This window comes from Chanodichthys erythropterus, chromosome 7, assembly GCF_024489055.1.
Source record: "Chanodichthys erythropterus isolate Z2021 chromosome 7, ASM2448905v1, whole genome shotgun sequence".
Classification (NCBI taxonomy): domain Eukaryota; kingdom Metazoa; phylum Chordata; class Actinopteri; order Cypriniformes; family Xenocyprididae; genus Chanodichthys; species Chanodichthys erythropterus.
The window spans coordinates 34,712,353-34,732,613 of NC_090227.1; the positions used below are offsets into that span (position 1 = coordinate 34,712,353).

Below are 20,261 nucleotides of genomic sequence, written 5' to 3' on the forward strand. Positions count from 1 at the left end.
GTAAATAGCAGAAATGTTACGAAAAACTTACTAGAACAAGAAACTTGCTAGGCCTAGCTAGCTATATGTTTAGCTAGGCCTACGTCTTTATTTTTAAGGACACACACACGATTTTTAAAGGATTTAGACACTATTTAATGAAAATGCAAATTGACTTTGTAAGATGAATCATGGCGCAACAAGCTGCACTTATAGACACATATGAACTTACAACAACACTGAATAAAAACGCTTAGAGCATGTAATGTGACACGGCGGAATGCTAGAAAACACGTGATTACAAATGCAGAAACGTAAAAACATGTCACAATCGGAATTGTTTTTAAAACAAATTGTTCGCAAGAACCGATTCCTGGAAATGAGTCGTCAGCTGATAAAACCGAATCCAAGTTTCGTCGGATTTCCCGGAAAATGTACCGATACCATTTTGTTTAATCAATCAATAAACACATTTATGAATTATATAAATAAATAAATCCAACAAGCGAGTGCGTTTCGTTCCAGGAGATGTTGTCGCTGATGTGTAATGCCATGAACTCCATTCAAGCAGCGTGAAATCGCGTAATCCTCGCGCTAATTTTTAAACTTCAGAGGGATTCCTGAGCATTTGAACAAACACACGTCCTGGTCACGTGCCAAGGCTCAGATCACGCTTGCGCCAGAGAAACAAGATGGCGGAGAGTGCGGAATTGAAGGTAAAGTGTAACCCGCAATTTACTGTCAATACAGCTTTTATACAAGACCTGTTCGGCAATGCTTTCCGTCCGACCTTTCCCTGTGATTGACTTTTGTACGAGGCGTCGTTAAGTTTTTGATTTAAAAGCGCTTTATGCGCAGTTTTAAGCCCGGTTAAAGGAACAGTGTTATTGTTGTGATGGATTCAGTTAGCTGCCAGCTAACCCGCACAGCTGTCTGCCTGCTGCTGTGAAATTATCCTCCTACCATCTGAATTGATTTATTAATACTGTTAATTGTTCTTTTAACGTTTAAATGAGGTGATTAAATAATCCATGGGCCGTCAGGGGAGTCGGTCGTAAGTGTGAAGCAGCATGTGGGTGGTGCGTAGGCTGCTAACAGGCTGGAGATTCGGTACTTTGACAGTTAGTACTTCTGTTAACCCGTTGCATTTATAAAAACAGACAACTGCTCAGCATCATAACCTAGACAGCTGACAACCAAGACTGGATTTTGGGCGTCGTAGAAACGTTTGAACATTTGAATTGAGTCTGTGACGTCCAGAAATGCTCTCAGTGTTTGCAAAACACTAGGTTTTGAGACGGAACCATCGACCACGGCCTGTTGCTTTTAGTTTCTGTGTGTTTTAGTAGGAAGTTCGTGTATGTTTAGCGGGTGCTTAATGTCTTAGGTTTGAGATGTCCTGTGAGGTTGTTTGTCCTGCATTGAGACAAGACGTGAAGACATTTTAATAAGTAAGTGGATTCTGTCATTGTTGATGTGATTGTTTGAATACCCCAATCACGATATGGATTACTAGTGATAATAAAGTGACTTTGGTCAGCTGTTTGTTGTACTGAAGTGTTACTTATGGGGACGAACATCAAGACTTCTAAACTGGTTGTGACAAAATACTGTCATAAGACAGGTGTTGATTAATTTTAAGCAGTTTTCAGAAACAGATAACATGGCAATAACTTGTGTATTAGAAGATTTTTCTTTTTTTCTTCACAAAGACTTTATTTGGCAATAACACATTGTACCTTGATACTCTTGTTAGCAATAAAAACCAGCAATTTTGCAGAGAGCAAAACAGGATGATAAGCATTCGGTCTAAATCTTCAATGGCCTATACTGCTGATAATCCAGTCAGCAGTGTTTCTTAGGTAAAACCGCTGTTATGTTTAAAAGTAGTTTTAAGCTGTATTTTTTAGGTGTGTGTCAGTAGAGAAGGTATTTCCTGTGGTTTTGCCATTTAAGACAAAAATGAGTTTGGAGTTCAACTCAAACTGAAAATAATTAAACTTTTAAATGTGAATTCAGTGAATATGATTTTATATATATATATATATATATATATATATATATATATATATATATATATATATATATATATAATGCGCTGTCTTGGGCCATCTTTTAACTTCCAGAATCCCCCAATACACATAATCATCATATTGCCAGTGTTCATTGAACCAGAAAGCACAAAAAAAAAATATATTTTTTTGCCTTAAGTGCTGCTTGAAATCACGAATGTTTTATTTGCTTTTACCGTTCACCATCTGACATAACTTGTCAAATGAAATCCAATTTTGATTTTATGATAAAACATACACCTGTTGTAATAAGTCTAATATAATAGGTTACTATAATACTAGCATTTACTATTGCATAATGTTTAGTGTATAGGTCAAAACAAAAGGTTCACAATTTACACCTTCCTGGTCAAACTTTGATTTTAAAACATGAATTAAAAAGTCCCTTTTCTTCTATTGTTTTTGTAAATTATTAGGGATGGAGAGGTAGTTTATTATAAAGAATTCTGCCTCATTTTAACTAGTTATCAATTATTATAATTTGATTTATTTTAATGTTATTGAGCATCAACGCATTTGTTGGTTATGCAGATCGGAAGCTTGCTTTACGCAGTTACCAAAATGACATCCTTTCAGAGAAGTGCTTCCTTTAGATTATGTTTTTGTCATAAATGAGTCAAGGCTTATGATAACCACGCTCATTGAAACTAAATCAGTAACCTCATTGTTGATTCAAGCAGTTGTTTTATTATTTGCACCTTTTCTGTGAAGAAGTGCTATTTAGACTGTTCTCAGTTCTCTGCAAGGCGATCAAACCGTAGAACAGAGCCTATTATTGTCTTGCTTTGATGTTTTTGGAAGTAGTGCTGGAATTATCTGAGGGCCTAAAAAGATGATCTGTCATCATTTACTCACCCTCATGTTTTAAACCTGTATGCTGTTTTACTTTTAAAAGAGAAATTCTGAAGTCTGTGATGGTCGCTCTTTTTCAATCCAGTCATAATGAATGTGAAAGCAACCTGCAGGGTTCCCTCGATCACGAAAAACCATGAGATAGAAGGAAACTTAAAAATTGTGATTTCTATTCTTGGAAAGGGGTCATGACTTGAGAAATATAAGGGACATATAAGGGTCTTTGTACCATTGAAACATCCTTCAAGGTTCAAAGTTTAAAACATCCTCTTCATTATAAAAAAGCATTTATGTAGCCAAGCTTTAAAAATGGTTTGTTTTAGATGTTGTGGGACATATAACGTCACACAGAGAAATACATTTGCATACGACTGCCACTAGAGCATGACATTAAGGAATAGTTTTACATCCACTGGCGTTCAGTCACTTAATTGACGTTGCGTCAAAAGCAAATGGAACCCATTATAGTCACTGAAGCTGCCTACAATATACAGTATACAAATGTCCATTTCTGATGTACTCCATTGTGTTTGAGTCTGCTGACACCAGGACAAAAAATTGGAGAATAAAACTACATTTGCGTTGACAAGTCTTGTTTAAATGGCTTGTTTGTCTCTGTGCAGACGTCAGAAGGATCCCAGCATCATAAACAAGTGGTGGCTTATTTTTAATGGCGTTTCTGATCGGGATAGGATTATATGTTTGTTCAGAGCATTTGACTGCAGATTGTTTTGTAAATGAGGCACAGTGTATTTGAGCCAACCATATTGAATCTGACAGCAGCTACAGCGCAAACCATAAGTAAACAATTTGATAATGCTTTTTGCTGTAAATTATGGTTTTATAGGGATAATATTTTCAAAGACTTATTTTTCTATGCAATGGTGTTGGCAATCATAACAATGGCCATTTGCTGACAAGCCTTAAAGGAGCCTTCTCTTAGTAACCAATCATTTCAGGGTTAGAAGGACAGTTATGTTATTCTGCATATATTTGCTTTTTTTTTTTTTTAAAGAACTTTAACATTTTAAGTGAACCTCAAGGAAAAAATTAAAATAACAGAAACAACATCATGACAAAAGTTATGTGAATATTCTTAGTCAAGTCACCATTATTTAAATAGAACTTAAAACAATACAGATTGTTTCAAAGCAGCTTTACAGTAATGGGAAAATAAGTGTTAATATTACAAAGTTTTTTAATTTTAAGAATATAAAATTTCAACTTTAAAGCATCTCTAAAAACACAGCTGTGTCATTATTCAACTCAATTTGATTCAGTGTTGTTTCAATTTAGTTCAATAACAATGTCAAAGTTGCAAAGTTCATAAGATATAAAAAAAAAACTCAATTTAAATTAAAAGCAGCTCTATAGAGGATAACATTCAAATTAAATCATTATTCAGCTCAGATCAGTTCAGCACTATATTTAAATGCAATTTTTGGCAATTTCTGCAAGGTATATTTTTCTTTATAAATGTAATTTTTGTTATTATATCTTTTGTTATTATACTATCACTTTAAGAGGGCTTTTTTCATCACCTGCAGTACTTGTTTCTAGCTGCCTGTTCATCTAGCTTGTGTAGAAAGCCTGTGTGCAGCATAGTGCTGTTTGTATATTTAAAGTGTGTGCTTACAGACACAAGAGCCCATTTCCCATAGGATATCAGTGTCATTGAGAGATGACTTTAGAGTGTAAATTGTCTTTAAAATGGGGTCAGTAAGATTTGAAAGAAATTAATCATTTTGACCGAAAGTAACAATGAAGAAGACATTTGTTACAAAAGATTTTTTTTCAATTAAATGCAGTTCTTTTGGACTTTGAAAAATAATAAGTAGCTAATTTAAACATTAAGAATAAAAGATGCTTCTTGAACAACATTTGAGCATATTAGAATGATTTATGAAGGATCATGTGACTGAAGACTGGAGTTATGGCTGCTGAAAGTTATTTTAAATTGTAATAATATTTCACAATATTAGTATTTTTGATCAAATTAATGCAGCCTGGGTGAGGTTAAGAGACGTGTCATGTTTCGCAGAGCGCTGCAAACACACTGTTGCACACTACCGTAAAAATCAGGAAATATTAATTATTATTAAAACGCTGTCATTCTTAAAGTACCGGTAAAATGAGAAAGCGTAATGAACATCAGAATTTTCATTAACATTGCTGCAGCTTCTCCAACTTGGTTCACACAGAGATAAAAGGATCTTCTTCTGGTACGCTTTGTTCCTGTAGCCGACAGCGCCATCTAGCAGTGTGGTTGTGTGCTCATAGAACGATGCATGGACACATACGAGACATTAGCGGATGTTGTCACTCCGAATGTCTATGAGATGCTTTGTTTTCTTTGCAAAACAGATAATCCCTATGTGTTGTTAGAACTAAGATGAATCATGGTTTGTTTTTTTACAGAGAACTGTTACACCCCTAGTTTTTACACAGCTCAGGGTCCACTTATTTTTCCTTTGTCTTCACAGGGTTATAGGGCCCTCATGAGGAGGATGAGCTCATCCTAATAACCATTTAAACTTAGGAGTGTTTGCTCCCTTCACCTTGCTCTCTCAGCTGGATGTTGACTTGGGACTTCAACTGTTGAACTTGACCAAGAGTATACTTTCAGGTTGTGGGATGTTCGTTTGATCTTAGAATTATGAAAGAAAAAAAACCCCTGCAAAGTTGAAACTATGCTGACCATATGATTTACCAGAAAGTTCAGGCTTTCTCATGGGTTCTTCTTGAATCACCAAACTTCTAATCTCTCTAGGTTTACTTTGAGTGCCATTCCTTGCTACAATAGGACGAGAGCAAGAGTCTCCTCTTCCGTCTGCACCGTTAGTGAAGCCGTTTATTTGTGTTGGGCGGTGGGGTGGGTGGAAATTAATAAAGAGTGTTTGTGTCAGTATTTGTGTGAACAGTCCAGTTGGCACTTGGCAGTAAACTGGGGAGGGGACTCTGGTCTCTCCGAGGTGAAGAAATATGATCTTCTGCTGGTCTGTGGTTCTCTTGTTTTCCCTGGAGCTGTGCTCCACTGCTTTTGTTATGAAAACTCACTGGCTTAGGCTCAGGCTTGATCTTCCCTTCCCCCACTATCTCACCCTCTTCACCACTCGGCCTGCCCATAGATTTTAATAGAATCCAAATGCGGGTACCTACCACCAACACAGTCCTTTATAGTCTCAGAATATCCAACAATGATAGGGGAGGTAAAGTCTGCTGTTCTGCACACGAGAAGAGGCTTTGATCCCACACATGTAGGTGTTAATGTTTGCACATGTGCTCAAGCTACATACATGAGGGCCATCACAATTACAGGTCTGCACAATACAAACCTTACAGGCTAAATTTCCCTTAAAAACCTGATATGATCTGCATTTGACAAACAGAACTGATTTTATTCTCACTGACATGCCTTTTGGCCAACATAACTATGACTTATGGCTTATAATGAATGCTAGTCCAAGACTGAGCCAGAAGCTAATTTAGTTCTAGCCGGCCTACGTTGTGTATAAGACGTATAAATCATAGCTCTTACCATACTGACCGGATAACCTCATTTTAAACCACCCTCATTAACAGTGAAGCACCTAAACACTAGTTAACCTGAGCTAGGTTGACTAATGTAGTAAGTAAACAATGACTCTGTGGTTTCAATTGGAACTGCCTACTGTCTGTCAGAAATGAAGAAATGGGTTGGAAAATCTATTAAATACAGAAATTAATACTTTTTATTCAGCAAGGATGCATTAAATCGATAAAAAGTGACAGTAAAGACATTTATAATGTAACAAAAAATGTTTCTATTACAAATATGTGCTGTTCTTTGTAACATTCTATTTATCAAAGAATCCTGGGAAAAAAAAGATCAGTTTTCCACAAAAATATTAAGCAGCACAACCTTTTTCAACATTGATAGTAAATGTTCGACTGTTGAAAATTCAGCTTTGTCATCACAGGAATAAATTGAATTTTAAAATATATTAAAATAGAAAACTAAATTGTAATTTGTAATATTTCACAATGTTACTTTGTCTGGTTATCACCAGACCAAGCTCAATTTAAAATTGAACATTGGTCTGGGGAGTTTGCTATGTATTTCCTACTGCACAAGAGGCGTGATCAACAAGCATTATTCACGCAATTGGATAGTCCTTCAACCAATCAGATCAATGATCCGGGTGACGTACTTTTGCAGAGCGATGTGAAAACTCCAGACAGGTTTAGTTTGTATTGGTTTGTACTTTGTAGCATTGATCAGCGGTTTGCAGAAGCAGCAATGGCATCGAGCGATTTTTGCAGGTTGTGCAAAAAAACATGAAAGTGAATGGTATTTACACCCAGTCGAGCGATTTGTTTGCTAAACTAAAGAAGTCATTTAGCATCATTGAGAGGTTAAAAGGAATTGGATTGACAGTCGTGCGAGAGACGTCATCGTGTTATACCCGCCCAGAGCCATAGAAAGAGCTCCTAGCGAGCAAAGTAGATAAGCCAGTCTGTGATTGGTTCCCGCAAAAGTGTAACAGATGCAGCAGAAATGAATGTACGGGTTTCCAGACTGAGTTGCCGGGCGAAATCAAATCGCCAGCAGATCAGGCTGGGTTTACCCAGTCTAAATGTAACTGTTTTTACTGTTTCTTACCAACCCCAAAGTTTATAACTGTAGTGTGTTTTAATTGTTTTTAAAGAAAAACAATTTCAATTCTTAAGAGCATTGTTTGAATTTTAAAAGTTTAATAGTTTATTTTCATTTATTTACTCAACCTTAGGCTGTACCAAACGTGTATGCTGTCTTCATTGATCATCATTTTGGGGTGAACTATTCCTTTAACCTAGTTAAATGCTCTCTTAATTATTTGTTTTGGCAATTGCATAATTTCTCTGCTGTTTCCTCTCTTTTAAAAACAGCAAATGGTGATGAGCCTCCGTGTCTCAGAGCTTCAGGTTCTTCTGGGATATGCAGGCCGTAACAAACACGGAAGGAAGCACGAACTCTTGACCAAAGCGTTACATTTGTTGAAAGCCGGTTGCAGCCCTGCCGTGCAGATGAAGATCAAGGAGCTCTACCGCCGCCGCTTCCCCACAAAGATGGTGTCCCCGACAGACCTCTCCCTCCCTGGCATACACTCCACTTCTGGAGGGGCTCACGCAGGCCTGCCCGCCAGCCTAACACAGCTGGGATTTGATGGGCATGGTTCACCGTCTCTACTACCTGTCGCACTGCTTGGGCCAAAGCACGAGCTGGGCCTGCCCCACCTGCCCTCCGCCCTTCACCCAGTCCATCCAGACGTCAAGCTACAGAGGCTGCCCTTCTACGATGTACTTGATGAGCTTATCAAACCCACCAGTTTAGGTGAGTATAAGGAATGATCTCTAACAGTCAGCTCCAGTGCACAGCATAAATGAGTACACCCCCTCTGAAACTTCTGAAAGTCAGCAATTACTCAGTTACTTAGAAGACATGTTAGGGTTCTATAGAGATATAATGTTCCAGCAAGTCTGCTTTAATCAATTACCAAAGAAGCATGTCAAAATTATTCAGGAAAATAAGATTTTCTTATCAAGGTGATAAAATGTTGTGTAGCAAAAATGAGTACACCCTCCTAAAAGTTACTAAATAAAATGAAATAAAAATGTTCTGGTGTATGTTTAAGGCAATGTTTGATCAACAGGTAAGTATGTTGAACCAAAACATTTCAAAAAGAAGTAATTTCTTGACAATTAAAAGTGTTATACAGCCCACTGAATCATTCAGACTTAATACTGACAACAATGGAACCACTTGGAAGAGAACGGTCAGGAGACTTATTTCTTTGCACAAAAGAGGACAGTGGTACAAGAGGATTACCAAATCATTGTTTTAAGTGAAAGTATAGCAAAAGTAACACAAATTCAAAAACAATGGACTTGTCACTGAGAAGGCCACTGAAATAATCAGGTCTTCGTTTTAAGCTTTAATTTAGTGATGAGGGATTTTTTTTGCTAGACAAAGAGCAGGAGAAATAATAAGCGAGTGTCTCAGAGCCAGCAAAAGCTACGAAAAGAGTGACTGTTTATCTCACAGAGTAAGATGCAGCCTGCTGAAATGACATGCATGGTTGTTGTTCTCACTGAAACTACCTACTGTAGCCAAAACACAGTAATGTCAGTTAGCCATTTCCAGAGCCCATATTTACAAAATATAGATTCTGGGAATCAATACTCTGGTCTCATGAGACCAAATCAGTCATTTTAGATCTAACGGCATCCAAAATTTTACGGTGTTGCTGGAGGAGTACAGTGACAAGTGCCTGGTTCCCACAATAAAGTTCAGTGGTAGTAAAGCTCTTATATAGGGATGTATGAGTCCTGAAGGTGTGAGGAAGTTGTGCTTTATCAATGCTGTCATGAATTCCCACACCACTGTGTAAACAAACTTGAAACAGAAGATGTTACCCTTTTCTCATTTCCTGCATTTTTGGGCATTTTTTTTTTCAACATGACAATGAGGATATGCACTCTCTCTTAACACTCTTGAGCGCCTGTGGGGGATTCTGTAGAGACGAGTTAAGCAACACTCCCCATTAAAGATCAGGGCATTTAAGGAGCTCATCATCCAGGAGTTAAACAGGACAGATGTGACAATTTGTCATGAACTTGTACACTCCGTGCCAAGAAGGATCAGAGCAGTATATTCAAAATTATGGAGGGCATACTAAATACTAGAATTAAATTGAATTAACTATTGAATTAAATCTAGGGTGTACTCATTTCTGTGTAATTAATATCGTGTGACAGAAATATTTATTAATGTTATGCGTTACATTGTTACAATGTAATTACATTGTAATTACACATAAATGCTGACTAATAATAATTAATTACATTTGCTTAATATAGGGTTGAGGTTAGACTTATGGTTTGGTTTTGGGTTAGTTACTTGTAATCATGCATAATTTATTGTTATTAATATAGTAAACATATGTAACATGTTATGAGTACCTATGTTACCTTAAATAATTATTCTAATTATATTTTAAAAACAACAACAACATAGATTTGATTAAATAATTCATTTTTATATTTGTTATATATTGCATCAATAGATCGCTTAGAAAAGCATCTTTTCGGAGCTTGTGGACATGATGCTGCCTTAAGACTAGACTTTTGGACATCCGATTGACTAATCAATTTTGAAAATCTGTAGATTTGTACATCCCTTATGAGCAATATGAATGTCTCTTGAAGATTTCCCTCCCCCATTGATGCAAACATAAAGGTGCTCTTCAAGTGATTTATGGCTTATCAGATTGGACAGGGGCCACCTGTGCTATATTTAGTCATCCAGCTCATGCTAAGAATAAAAGGCCAATATGGAAAGGAAGTGTGATTAAGCACCGTGGCTGTGCTAGTGCCTTTTTTTCTTTGATAGTTCTCTCTCCAGCAGGTTTAAGTGTAATGATCTTTCACTGGTTTTTGTGATGTTTAGATAACTAAACATTACAAAGACCACTTCTGGGATTTTTCAAGTGCAAGCCTGTCATTGTATTCTTTCAATGGAAATGACTGCCAAATTGGGTCCTCAGAATCAATGTATGGAGGCAGTCAGGCCAAACTCCATCAAAAATTGAGTTGCAGTGATTCAGTTGCTGAGCAGATGGCAGTTTGAATCAAATCTAGGTCCTTAACCAATAACTCATTTTGGAGTGTGGAAGCAAGCTACCTTATTTCAAGTTTCATTTTCTTACAAGAACTCTTATATAGCTCAGTTTGAGTGCAAATTGCTAAATAATAACTGCTTTTTGCTATGCAATGCAAAGGACCCTGTAACATTAAATTGCTTCTCAAGCAACTTCCAGAAAACAAGATGGTCCTTCTTCCGTATTGAGTTGAAGCCCTTCGGACTGAACATTCTTTCTGGTCCAATGTGATGAATTTTGAGTTGTTTGAGCTGAGAGTGCAACCAGTGTTGATGGAGCTTTAACACAGCAGAGAATTGAGTACAGATTAATCATCTTCCAGCATCACACTGTTAAACACTCTCCACTTCAATTGGAATAGATTTTCCTCTTCACATGGCTACTCAAGGAAAGCGCACCTCTCATTTCAGTGTCTTTCATTGAGTTCAGCCACCTATGTGTGCGGTGTGGAGTGCCTGTAAAGGTGCTGATAGAGCTTCCTCTTATCTCTCTCACCCTCTCTTGCTTCTGAAACCCTTGCTTCATTTAAGGAGATTGGGTTATGTAACCTGGGGTTATTTTTGGATCTGTTGTAGAGTTTGGCTTTGAACTAAACTGCGCGAGTGTTTAAAGTAGTTCCACGGATTAACAACCTTGTGTCTGTAACTGAGATGCTGCTTTGAAATCAGTTTGAGATAATTAACTTTACTTACTGTTGAATTTGTCTTGATGCTGCTAACTAAAGTTCACTTTCATATGCTATTCTGTTCACTGCTCAGTCAAAGATGCTGTCACGAAATATGCAAATAATTACTATATAACCAAAAGTACGTGGACCAACAAAAACCATTACAAGGAAGTTGGTCCTCCCTAACAGTTTCCTTTTGAGTAAACACACCAGACTTGCTGAAGCATTTCTTTATGGACTGTACAATACAGGAAGAAAAAAACCCTCTCCAAACTTGGAAGCACACAATTCTCTAATATGTGCCTTTTATCAAAATTAATGCTAAAGGAATAAAATGGAATATTCTGTGTGTTGCCTGAACTGTGCTGTTTTGTAATACATAGGCATATGGTAATGTTAAAAATGATTAAATTCCTTTATATATATTTAACTTTAATTAAATTGTTAATTTAATTGTAGAACTATATTTTATAATTGCTGTATTAAAATTCGTATTCAATATTTATTTAATTTTCATGTTTTTCTTTTTATCAATAGTGATGTGGTGGGTTTTCCATCTTCTATAATCATCTCCTCTCTTATTGTTTTACAGCCTCAGACAGCAGTCAGAGGTTTCAGGAAACATGTTTTGCGTTTGCACTAACGCCTCAGCAAGTTCAACAGATCAGCAGCTCAATGTAAGTATGGGGGGTGATATCACATCATATTGCATTGTTGGACAAGATAACATGGTTCAAGTGCTTGAAATGCCCCAATTAATTTTGGATTTCTAATAAATTTGACAGTTTTCACATAACTGAAACCTGGCTGAATTTAAAACAGCTGTTAAGCAGTTTACCTGGTCTTGTTAGATATCTTCCTCTTGTAGTTACATAGCAGGCGATAGTGCTTATCAGACGTGCCCAAGCGAGTGGTCCTGTAGAATGTTTGGTATGCTTTTCTCTCCTACGCTCTATCACACATTCCTTTACTCCCACCCTCTTGTCTCGACAGGGACATTTCTGGGACCAAATGTGACTTCACCGTTCAAGTACAGCTAAGGTATATAACAAGTTTCCAACAAAAGATCTACAAAGCTCAACTGGAAAAACGGGAAACATGTTGCTAAATAATTACTTTTAAAGAGTGTCATTTTACTTGCCACTATTGTTAATGTTTGTGTATTCACAGAGTCTTATGATAATGTAAAACAAATTATTTGCTATTTAAAGTGCTGTGCAGTTAAATATTTTTTATTTGAATGTGCCGTGTCTACGTTTTGATTGTCTGTTTTTAGGCTAACATACCCCCATCTTCAGAGCTTGCTTTTGTTTGGGTTTCTAAGAGAGTCTTGGAAATCTTTCCCACACATTCCTAAAAGAATCTCAACACATATTTTTCAGGTTTTGCTTATCAGAGACAAGTTGTCCTCAGGAAGATCATTTCCCACCCAACCTTTGTGTAAAAGTGAATGGAAAACCCTGTACCCTCCCTGTGAGTCTGGCTTTATTTTTGGTCACAAATCAGCAAGAATCTTTCAGCCAGTGACGGACAAATTGTTTGAAACAATGATTAACACATGTATTTTTAAAGGGATAGTTCACCCAAAAATGAAAGGTTTTGAACAACTTGAGGGTGAGTAAATAATGACAGAATTTTCATTTTTGGTGAGCTATCCTTTTAAATGACTTTTTCCAAAATTGTATGAAACCAACACAAATACAAACATGAAATTTTTCAAAGATTTAGTTTTAACTTTATCATTTTTATTGTCAGCATATTTGACTCTTATAACAAATGAATGTTTCATATACAAACATTTTTCTGTGATTTATTGTTTCTTGTGCTGGCTGTTTAACTGAATGTTTTTGTGTGGTTGTCCTCAGGGATATCTTCCTCCAACCAAAAATGGAGTGGAGCCAAAGCGACCGAGCAGACCCATCAACATTACCTCCCTGGTTAGGTTGTCTACAACAGTTCCTAACACCATTGTTGTATCATGGACGTCAGAAATCGGAAGGGTAATAAAAGTGAAATCTGTTTTGAAATTGTTTCTTGGTTGGTCTGAAATTGAAACATCATTGTCATGTTGCTCAGAATGCGACAATTTCTAAAAGCTATGTTTTCCATACAGAGCTATTCCATGGCAGTGTACTTGGTCCGACAGCAGTCCTCCTCAGTTTTGCTACAGAGACTACGGTCAAAAGGCATTAGAAACCCAGACCACTCAAGAGCACTCAGTAAGTTTACTCTGAACTTATAATGGTATGCACAACAAACTTCCATATTCTGTAAAACAGGTTGCTTCCAGTTCAGGTGTTTTGTATGTACTTAGTTAAATATAGAGCTGTTTTACTAAAGGTGCCTTCAGAGAAGCTACCATAGATGTCTATTGCATATGCAGATTGATATATACATATTTTTAGTTTCCTTCTGTTGCCATGGTGAATCGTAATATCGGAGCTCAATTAATGATGGCTTTTTGTAGTCGTGGTGCACGTGCTTAACTCAGAGTCAACCTACTCAGAGTCGATTGAACTAGCTCGATTCAGCTGTTCTGAAACCGAAAACTCAGAGTTTCCAATTTCAGGGTAAGTCAGCTCAGAGTTCAAGTTTTAACTCAGAGTTGGTTGAACCTCCTTATTGAAACAGGCCCCTGGGCTGGGCTTGCTTGTTTTTTTAACAACAAAAAAGTTATATTTTTGGCAAATGTAAAGGCCCTTTCACACCAAAAGTGAAATAAATTAAGCCTCAGGCTGAAGGAAATGTAAATTCACACCTGTACAGTAGAGGGCGCGGCTCAAACAAACCTTTTTAGCTGTGCTGCCATTCTGGATCACAGAAGAATAGGACGCAGGAGAAGTAGTAAATGATTAAATGTAAGCTCGCATTTAGTTTAGAACTAGTCTAGAATAACCATCATGTTTACACAGTGTCTGTGCACTCCCGATTTCTCTCAACATGGGGACAGGAGGGCTGTCAGTCAATAAATGGGAAAACTTGTGTTACTTATTTGAAAAAGTAACTCATATTTTGTTGTGGATTTAAAAGTAATGCGTTACTTTACTAGTTTCTTTTTAAACTAGTTAATTACTTAACTCGCATTACTTGTAATGCATTAGCCCAATACTGGTCGTCAGTTCATACTGCTGTAACACTTCCTGTTGGTTCATATGACATTCTGCACAAAGCCTATTGAGCCTTTTCATTCTGAATATTACACACACAAATGCGAATTTCTGCCAGTTTAAGTATTTTGGCATGTTTTCTTTGGATTTTCCGCCATTCACCTAGAAATGCTCCCATTTAACACCAGCAACTATTGTTTTAATAAAGTGATGATCAAAATAAAGTGTTTTTCCAAGTTACAAGTCTTATTTGAGCTGCCTGTTCACTGTCAGAGAATATTGCCTATTAAAAGATGGATTGGTTTTGCATTCTGTGCCCTCTCTTCAGTCAAAGAAAAGCTTACCGCCGACCCCGACAGTGAAATTGCCACCACCAGCCTGCGAGTCTCCTTGCTCTGTCCGGTATGTAATGGACCTTCAATAAAGTTTTTATTCCTCTCAATGGATTCTGGTAAACCTTGTGACATTCCTTTGGACACAATTGCATTAATCATTTTGTCAGAATAATGAAACTTTGCTTCTTTTCACCAAGGCCACCAGGCCCTGCTTAGGACTCTGATTTCCCACATTGTGTTTGTTGTCAGTTTAATAATTTTGAGCTATGGAGAATAAACCACAAGCCAGCTGTTTAGGAATGAGATACAACTGTATAATCATCGTTCAGTTATAAAGTTTGAAAGCAGCATGTGGCAATATAATGAATGCTAACATAATGTTTGCCCATCTGTGTGTAAATGAACAGCTCGGAAAGATGCGGTTGACGATTCCCTGCCGAGCGCTCACCTGCTCGCACCTGCAGTGCTTTGATGCTACGCTCTACATCCAAATGAATGAGAAGAAACCCACCTGGGTGTGTCCGGTCTGCGACAAGAAAGCCCCATATGAGCACCTTATTATTGATGGGTCAGTACTGGTCTCACCTTTCACACCTGTGATTGTGGGCTGTCTGAAATCTCTCTTTGTTTTGTATCAGTGATCGCCTAATGTGTATGAGCATATATACACTACCGTTCAAAAGTTAGTTTATAATATAATTTTTTTTTTGAAAGAAGTCTCTTGATTTGGTCAAAAAATACAGTAAAAACTGTAACATTGTGAAATGTTATTACAATTTAAAATAAATGTTTTCTATTTTACTTTATTTTAAAATGTAATTTATTCCTGTGATATGATTCTGTTTTTAGCAGTCATTACTCCAGTCTTCAGTGTCACATGATCCTTCAGAAATCATTCTTGTATACTGATTTGCTCCTCAAGAAACATTGAGTTTAAATTCTTAATATTTTCATGGACACTGTGATTAATTTTTTTCAGGATTTTGTGATGAATAGAAAGAAAATCATTTGCAACATTCTAAATATCTTTACAGTGCCATTGCTTTATGAAAGTATTATTTTCTTCCAAATAAACAACAAAAATCTTACTGACCCTTAACCTTTGAACGGCAGTGTGTGCTGTCAAAATTGAAGTCTTGCCAAAGTAGTTTTTTCCTAAAGGATTTTCTTTTTTTGTACAGGTTGTTCATGGAGATTCTGAGCAGTTGTGTGGACTGTGATGAGATCCAGTTTAAAGAAGATGGCAATTGGGCTCCTATGAGATCCAAGAAAGTGGTACAGGAAGTGTCAGCATCGTCAAATGGCATTGATGGTATGTTTTATATATGTTATACAGTTGCCACAGTCCTGTAGTAAAATGTGTAGATATTTGAATGTTACTGTATTAAACATAAAATGAGATAGAATTGACTTGTTTTTTTGATTCAGGGAGGTCTGTTTTTTATGCTCCTCTCTTGTAGACTCGTGTCGGTCTGTTGTATCAGACCACAGAAACAGTTCGTCCCACAGTAGCAGTAAGAAAGTGGAGGTAATTGACTTGACGCTGGACAGCTCCTCAGATGATGATGACGACGAGCCTCCACCTAAAAGAGCCTGTCCATCTCTATCACCCACCTCCCCACCTGTCAACAAAGGGTGAGAATTTATATTTTTCTTCATTTTGAACAGTATGTCTATTTATTTATCTTTTTAAACCCCAAGAAACGTTTTTGTATAAAGTGTATTTGTGATTTATTTCTTATAAATGGCATTTGGATTCTTATTTTGTTGTATAATGCAAATATGAGACATTTTGAAATGTGGTTTAAATTTCTAGCTCATTTTGAAGCCTCTGTATGTTACTTTTTCTTTTTTACTTTTTTTTTTGCTGTAGAGTGTTGAATCTGCATCATCAGGCATCTCCACTGGCACGGGCTCCCAGCATGCCAGCAATGGAGACAAACTATATCCCTCCCCCACCTCCTCTCATCCAGGATTATCGTCACTATTACCACACAGCCAGTGATCTGTCAGGTACCGGCATCATTGATATGATATTTTTCAGTTTTATAAATAGAGCTGCATGAATCTGTATAAATTGAAAATCACAATTTTTTTTTGTTTGTAATAAAGGTCACGATTCTGAATAGGCAACTAAACAAAATAACATGTAGGTTCTGTCAAAATGTTAATTGCTACAGTGTATTTAAAAATATTACATGAAGTTGAATCATTCCTTCAAACTTTAAAAACAAATCAATGAATTGAAAATAATTCACTTGTTTCATTACTGGATGAATCAGTGTTTTTGAACAAATCTCTTGAATGAATGATTCAATGACTTGCATTATTTGACAATCACTTGTCGCCACCTGCTGGTGTTAGGATGTAATTGATACAATCTAATTTGATACTTCAAGTTATTTCTAATAGATGATTTACTCTATTTTGTTCGCTACTGTAGTTTATATCCAAACTATAAACTTTTATCCCATTACTTTTGTGATCATTTGAATTACTGTAAGACAGAAATAATGATACTGTTTGGTTGAAAAGAAGCTGTTTGTGAAGCCATTTCATATGATAACGGCTCTCTCTGGGTCAGCACCAACGCAGATCCGAATGTTCGCTGTGATCGTACTTGTACTTTAATTGACAGTCTTTAATCATGCAGCTCTAATTATAAATCTTTGTACATGAAATGTTGGATTTCTTTTTTTACTTAATCCAATGAACAAAGATTTAGGATTTTAAAATATGTTGGGTTTTAAAATATATCTAGGTCAGATGTAACCAAATTCATACCAAACAAATTTTTTTTTCTTGTTCTACAGATCTGAATTTCTTCTCATTTTTACAAGGGGACAATCACCAGGTATGTTCACTCTATGAAACGGCAGCACATCACTGCTAGAGGGCAGCATTGTTCTTAAACAAACGTCCACGTTTAACCAAATTTACATGGATTGAGTGCACTAGAACCCAGATCTGACTTAGATGGAATTCAAATACAATTTTTTTTTGTCTTATAAAACATCAACCATAGTCTAAAGTTGTTTTTCTTTATCCCCTTTGCAAGCATTATAACATGGTCATGGCTGCTGCAGCCGCCGCCTCAGCCTCTGCGTCAGCATCAGAAGACCATGAGCTGCTGCTGAACCGCTTCATGCCCTACGGTTCCTCTCAGCTCTTCCTGGAGCAGTCGGGGACGCCGGCGAACAGCTCGCTAGTGCCTGCCAACGGCAGCGGGGGCAGCAGCAGTGGAAGCAGCAGCAGTCTGGTGTCCTCCAGCAGTCTGAGAGACAGCCACCCACATACCAACGCCTCCCGCTCGCGCTCCGACGCCGCCGCCTCCGTAATATACGGCTCCATCCCCGACGTCATATCACTGGACTGACCGCACTGGGGCGCCCTGCAAACGGACAAGCCTTTATCAAAAACGGCTGGAGGGCGGAGAAGGATCTTAGTGCACTCGTGATGGGATTTAGACATGAATGGGATCGAAAGTTTGGAGGAGGAAAAAAAAAAAAAAAGAGAACAAAGACTTTTGTAAAGAGAAGAATACAATTGCTGTGTACAGAGAAGAAAAATCTATTTTCAGTTTTACTTTTGTATATAAACAATAGGACGCTGCCTACCCAGTGAGTGACTTCAGTTGGTATTTTCTCCATGGATACTGAAGATGTTTTTCACTGCTCTGTGTGTTGTTCTTTGATTATCTTATTGTGTACCTTTTATACTTTTTGCTATTTTATTTCACTTCAAATAATTATTTTAGTCACAGTAATAGAATGGCAGTCATCTTCATCATTTTTATTTCTGAGACTCTTTCCCTCAGCCATTGTTTGATCAGTGAGGGAACACCACATTATTTAATGCCATTATCCTGTGCAGGTAATTTATTATTGCTTTAAGTTATGTAGGATGTATGCTGTACAGAAGCATTCCCTTATGCCAATACAGAATCTAGCCACGACATGCTTGAAGAGTCGACAGAGGTCACGTCTTATTCCAGTTGCACATTCATTACCACATTAAGTATGTAAGAAGAAGAAGAAGCGGAGTTTAAAGACATCAGTGCCCAGATTTGCTGGATAGTACCTGAGGTAAACTCTTGTACTTTTATTTTCACGTTCTCATATCCTTTGATGTTTTGTTTTGTCTGAACTAAACCTCAAAAGGTGAGGTGAGGTTTGCAAAAACAGCGCTGAGGGTATCAGACACTATAGTATACCTCATTTAGTTTGTTGCAAAAATGACAGAAAAATAACCAGACCGATGTTGCAGTAGACGAGTAATTATTTCCTCAAGACATGAAGTGTAACATCCCATACCTGCAGACCTTCAGATTCAGATTTGGTCCCAAGATTTCAGCTTATCAAACGGCAATTGACAGCTTTCTGATTTGGTGTCTTCTGTCTCTTCCAGTGGCCATTTTAAATGTCAAGAACACCTTGTCATTTTCTCAAGGTCTGTGTGGTTTGGGCTACAATTGAGATGGGAACCAACCGTTTCAATACAACCATCATCTAATTCTAGCTTTATAGGTTTTGAAAGTGTGCTTGGAAGGTGACCTTATTGCAACATAATCTGTGCTGTCTATTTTCATCTGTGTAAAACTGAATTTATTTATTTTATCTATATATTATATTTTTACTATTTGTTTGATCATGCATTTATTTGGTAATTATTTCAAGAGCTCTTAACACTTGCTTTGCATTGTACAAGTAGCTAATTATGTGTCCTTGTCTCTCCTTCTCTCACATTTGTACTATATGAGACATCTGAGGCATTAAATTCCACAATCGTACTTGCTGTGTCAGATTCAACTTGGGTTGAAATTAAGCGTTTAAAGGATAAAAGCCAATTCCTCTGGCTTCATTGTGAAGTGACAGCTGTTTTTGATTTGTCATTGATTGTCCTGCATTAAAAAAAAAAAAAAAGGTTGTGGAACAGCTAATGATGGATCTGGATGAACGTTAGCGCATTTTTTTAATCACTTTAATGACAGCCAGTGCACAGTCCACTAATCTTTCTAAATGAGTGATTTTTGTATTCAATGTTGAAAATTAACAATTGGATTGATGAACCCATGCTTGTTTAATTTATATATTTTTACATTTGCACTGAGTTACATAATAGCACACAAAATTGAGACGGCCGTCATTCTACACAAATCTCCCATTTGACATTGCACTGAAATCATACATTTCATGTGCCCGCTGAACCGCTACGTCCTTGAAGTAAACCACTAGACAGTCAGTCTGTTATAGCTGTACCAATAACTGGCAAGTATGAACTCTCTGCCTTAAGTTCTTCTCTTACTGTATGGTACGCTATGAGAGAAACCATTATGTACAGGAAACCAATACCAGTTTGTACAAAATATTATATGAATTATTTATTATTTGAATTGGGATACATTGTTTACTTAATGAATGTTACTTGTTTATGTAGAGAGCGGTTTAGCTGTAATAAAACAAATACATTAAATCTTTTCTATTTCTGTCTTATCTGTATTTTGATCTTTATTTGACCTCTGGTTGCAGAATGCAAAAATGGATTAAAGGATTAGGTCACTTTTAAATAAA

General features: G+C 36.9%; 1 protein-coding gene across 5 annotated transcripts; it reads left to right on the forward strand.

The window, feature by feature from the left end:
* Window positions 1–270: 270 nt before the first annotated feature.
* On the forward strand, window positions 271–20,261 carry pias1b (protein inhibitor of activated STAT, 1b). 5 transcript variants are annotated; one of them, XM_067390334.1, is made up of 15 exons: window positions 271–695; window positions 7,673–7,717; window positions 7,812–8,256; window positions 11,842–11,926; window positions 12,243–12,290; window positions 12,632–12,722; window positions 13,115–13,249; window positions 13,363–13,468; window positions 14,685–14,758; window positions 15,099–15,259; window positions 15,873–16,003; window positions 16,152–16,326; window positions 16,565–16,704; window positions 17,505–17,545; window positions 17,750–20,260. In XM_067390334.1, the coding sequence occupies exons 1-15, from the start codon at window positions 672–674 to the stop codon at window positions 18,065–18,067; spliced, it is 2,019 nt and encodes a 672-aa protein (XP_067246435.1). In that variant the 5' UTR covers window positions 271–671; the 3' UTR covers window positions 18,068–20,260. The 5 variants fall into 5 exon arrangements, with proteins under 5 accessions (XP_067246435.1, XP_067246436.1, XP_067246437.1 ...); XM_067390336.1 differs by lacking the exon at window positions 271–695 and adding an exon at window positions 714–1,430; XM_067390331.1 differs by lacking the exon at window positions 271–695 and adding an exon at window positions 2,135–7,521 and having other exon boundaries at window positions 17,750–20,261.

Bases quoted from the DNA above. Each gene is read 5' to 3' on its own strand.
- pias1b (XM_067390331.1), top strand. From the start codon at position 7,441: ATGAATGTACGGGTTTCCAGACTGAGTTGCCGGGCGAAATCAAATCGC. The intron at 13,250-13,362 runs GTAATAAAAGTG...TTTTCCATACAG, and splicing joins GGACGTCAGAAATCGGAAGG to AGCTATTCCATGGCAGTGTA. The intron at 16,327-16,564 runs GTGAGAATTTAT...TTTTTGCTGTAG, and splicing joins TCCCCACCTGTCAACAAAGG to AGTGTTGAATCTGCATCATC.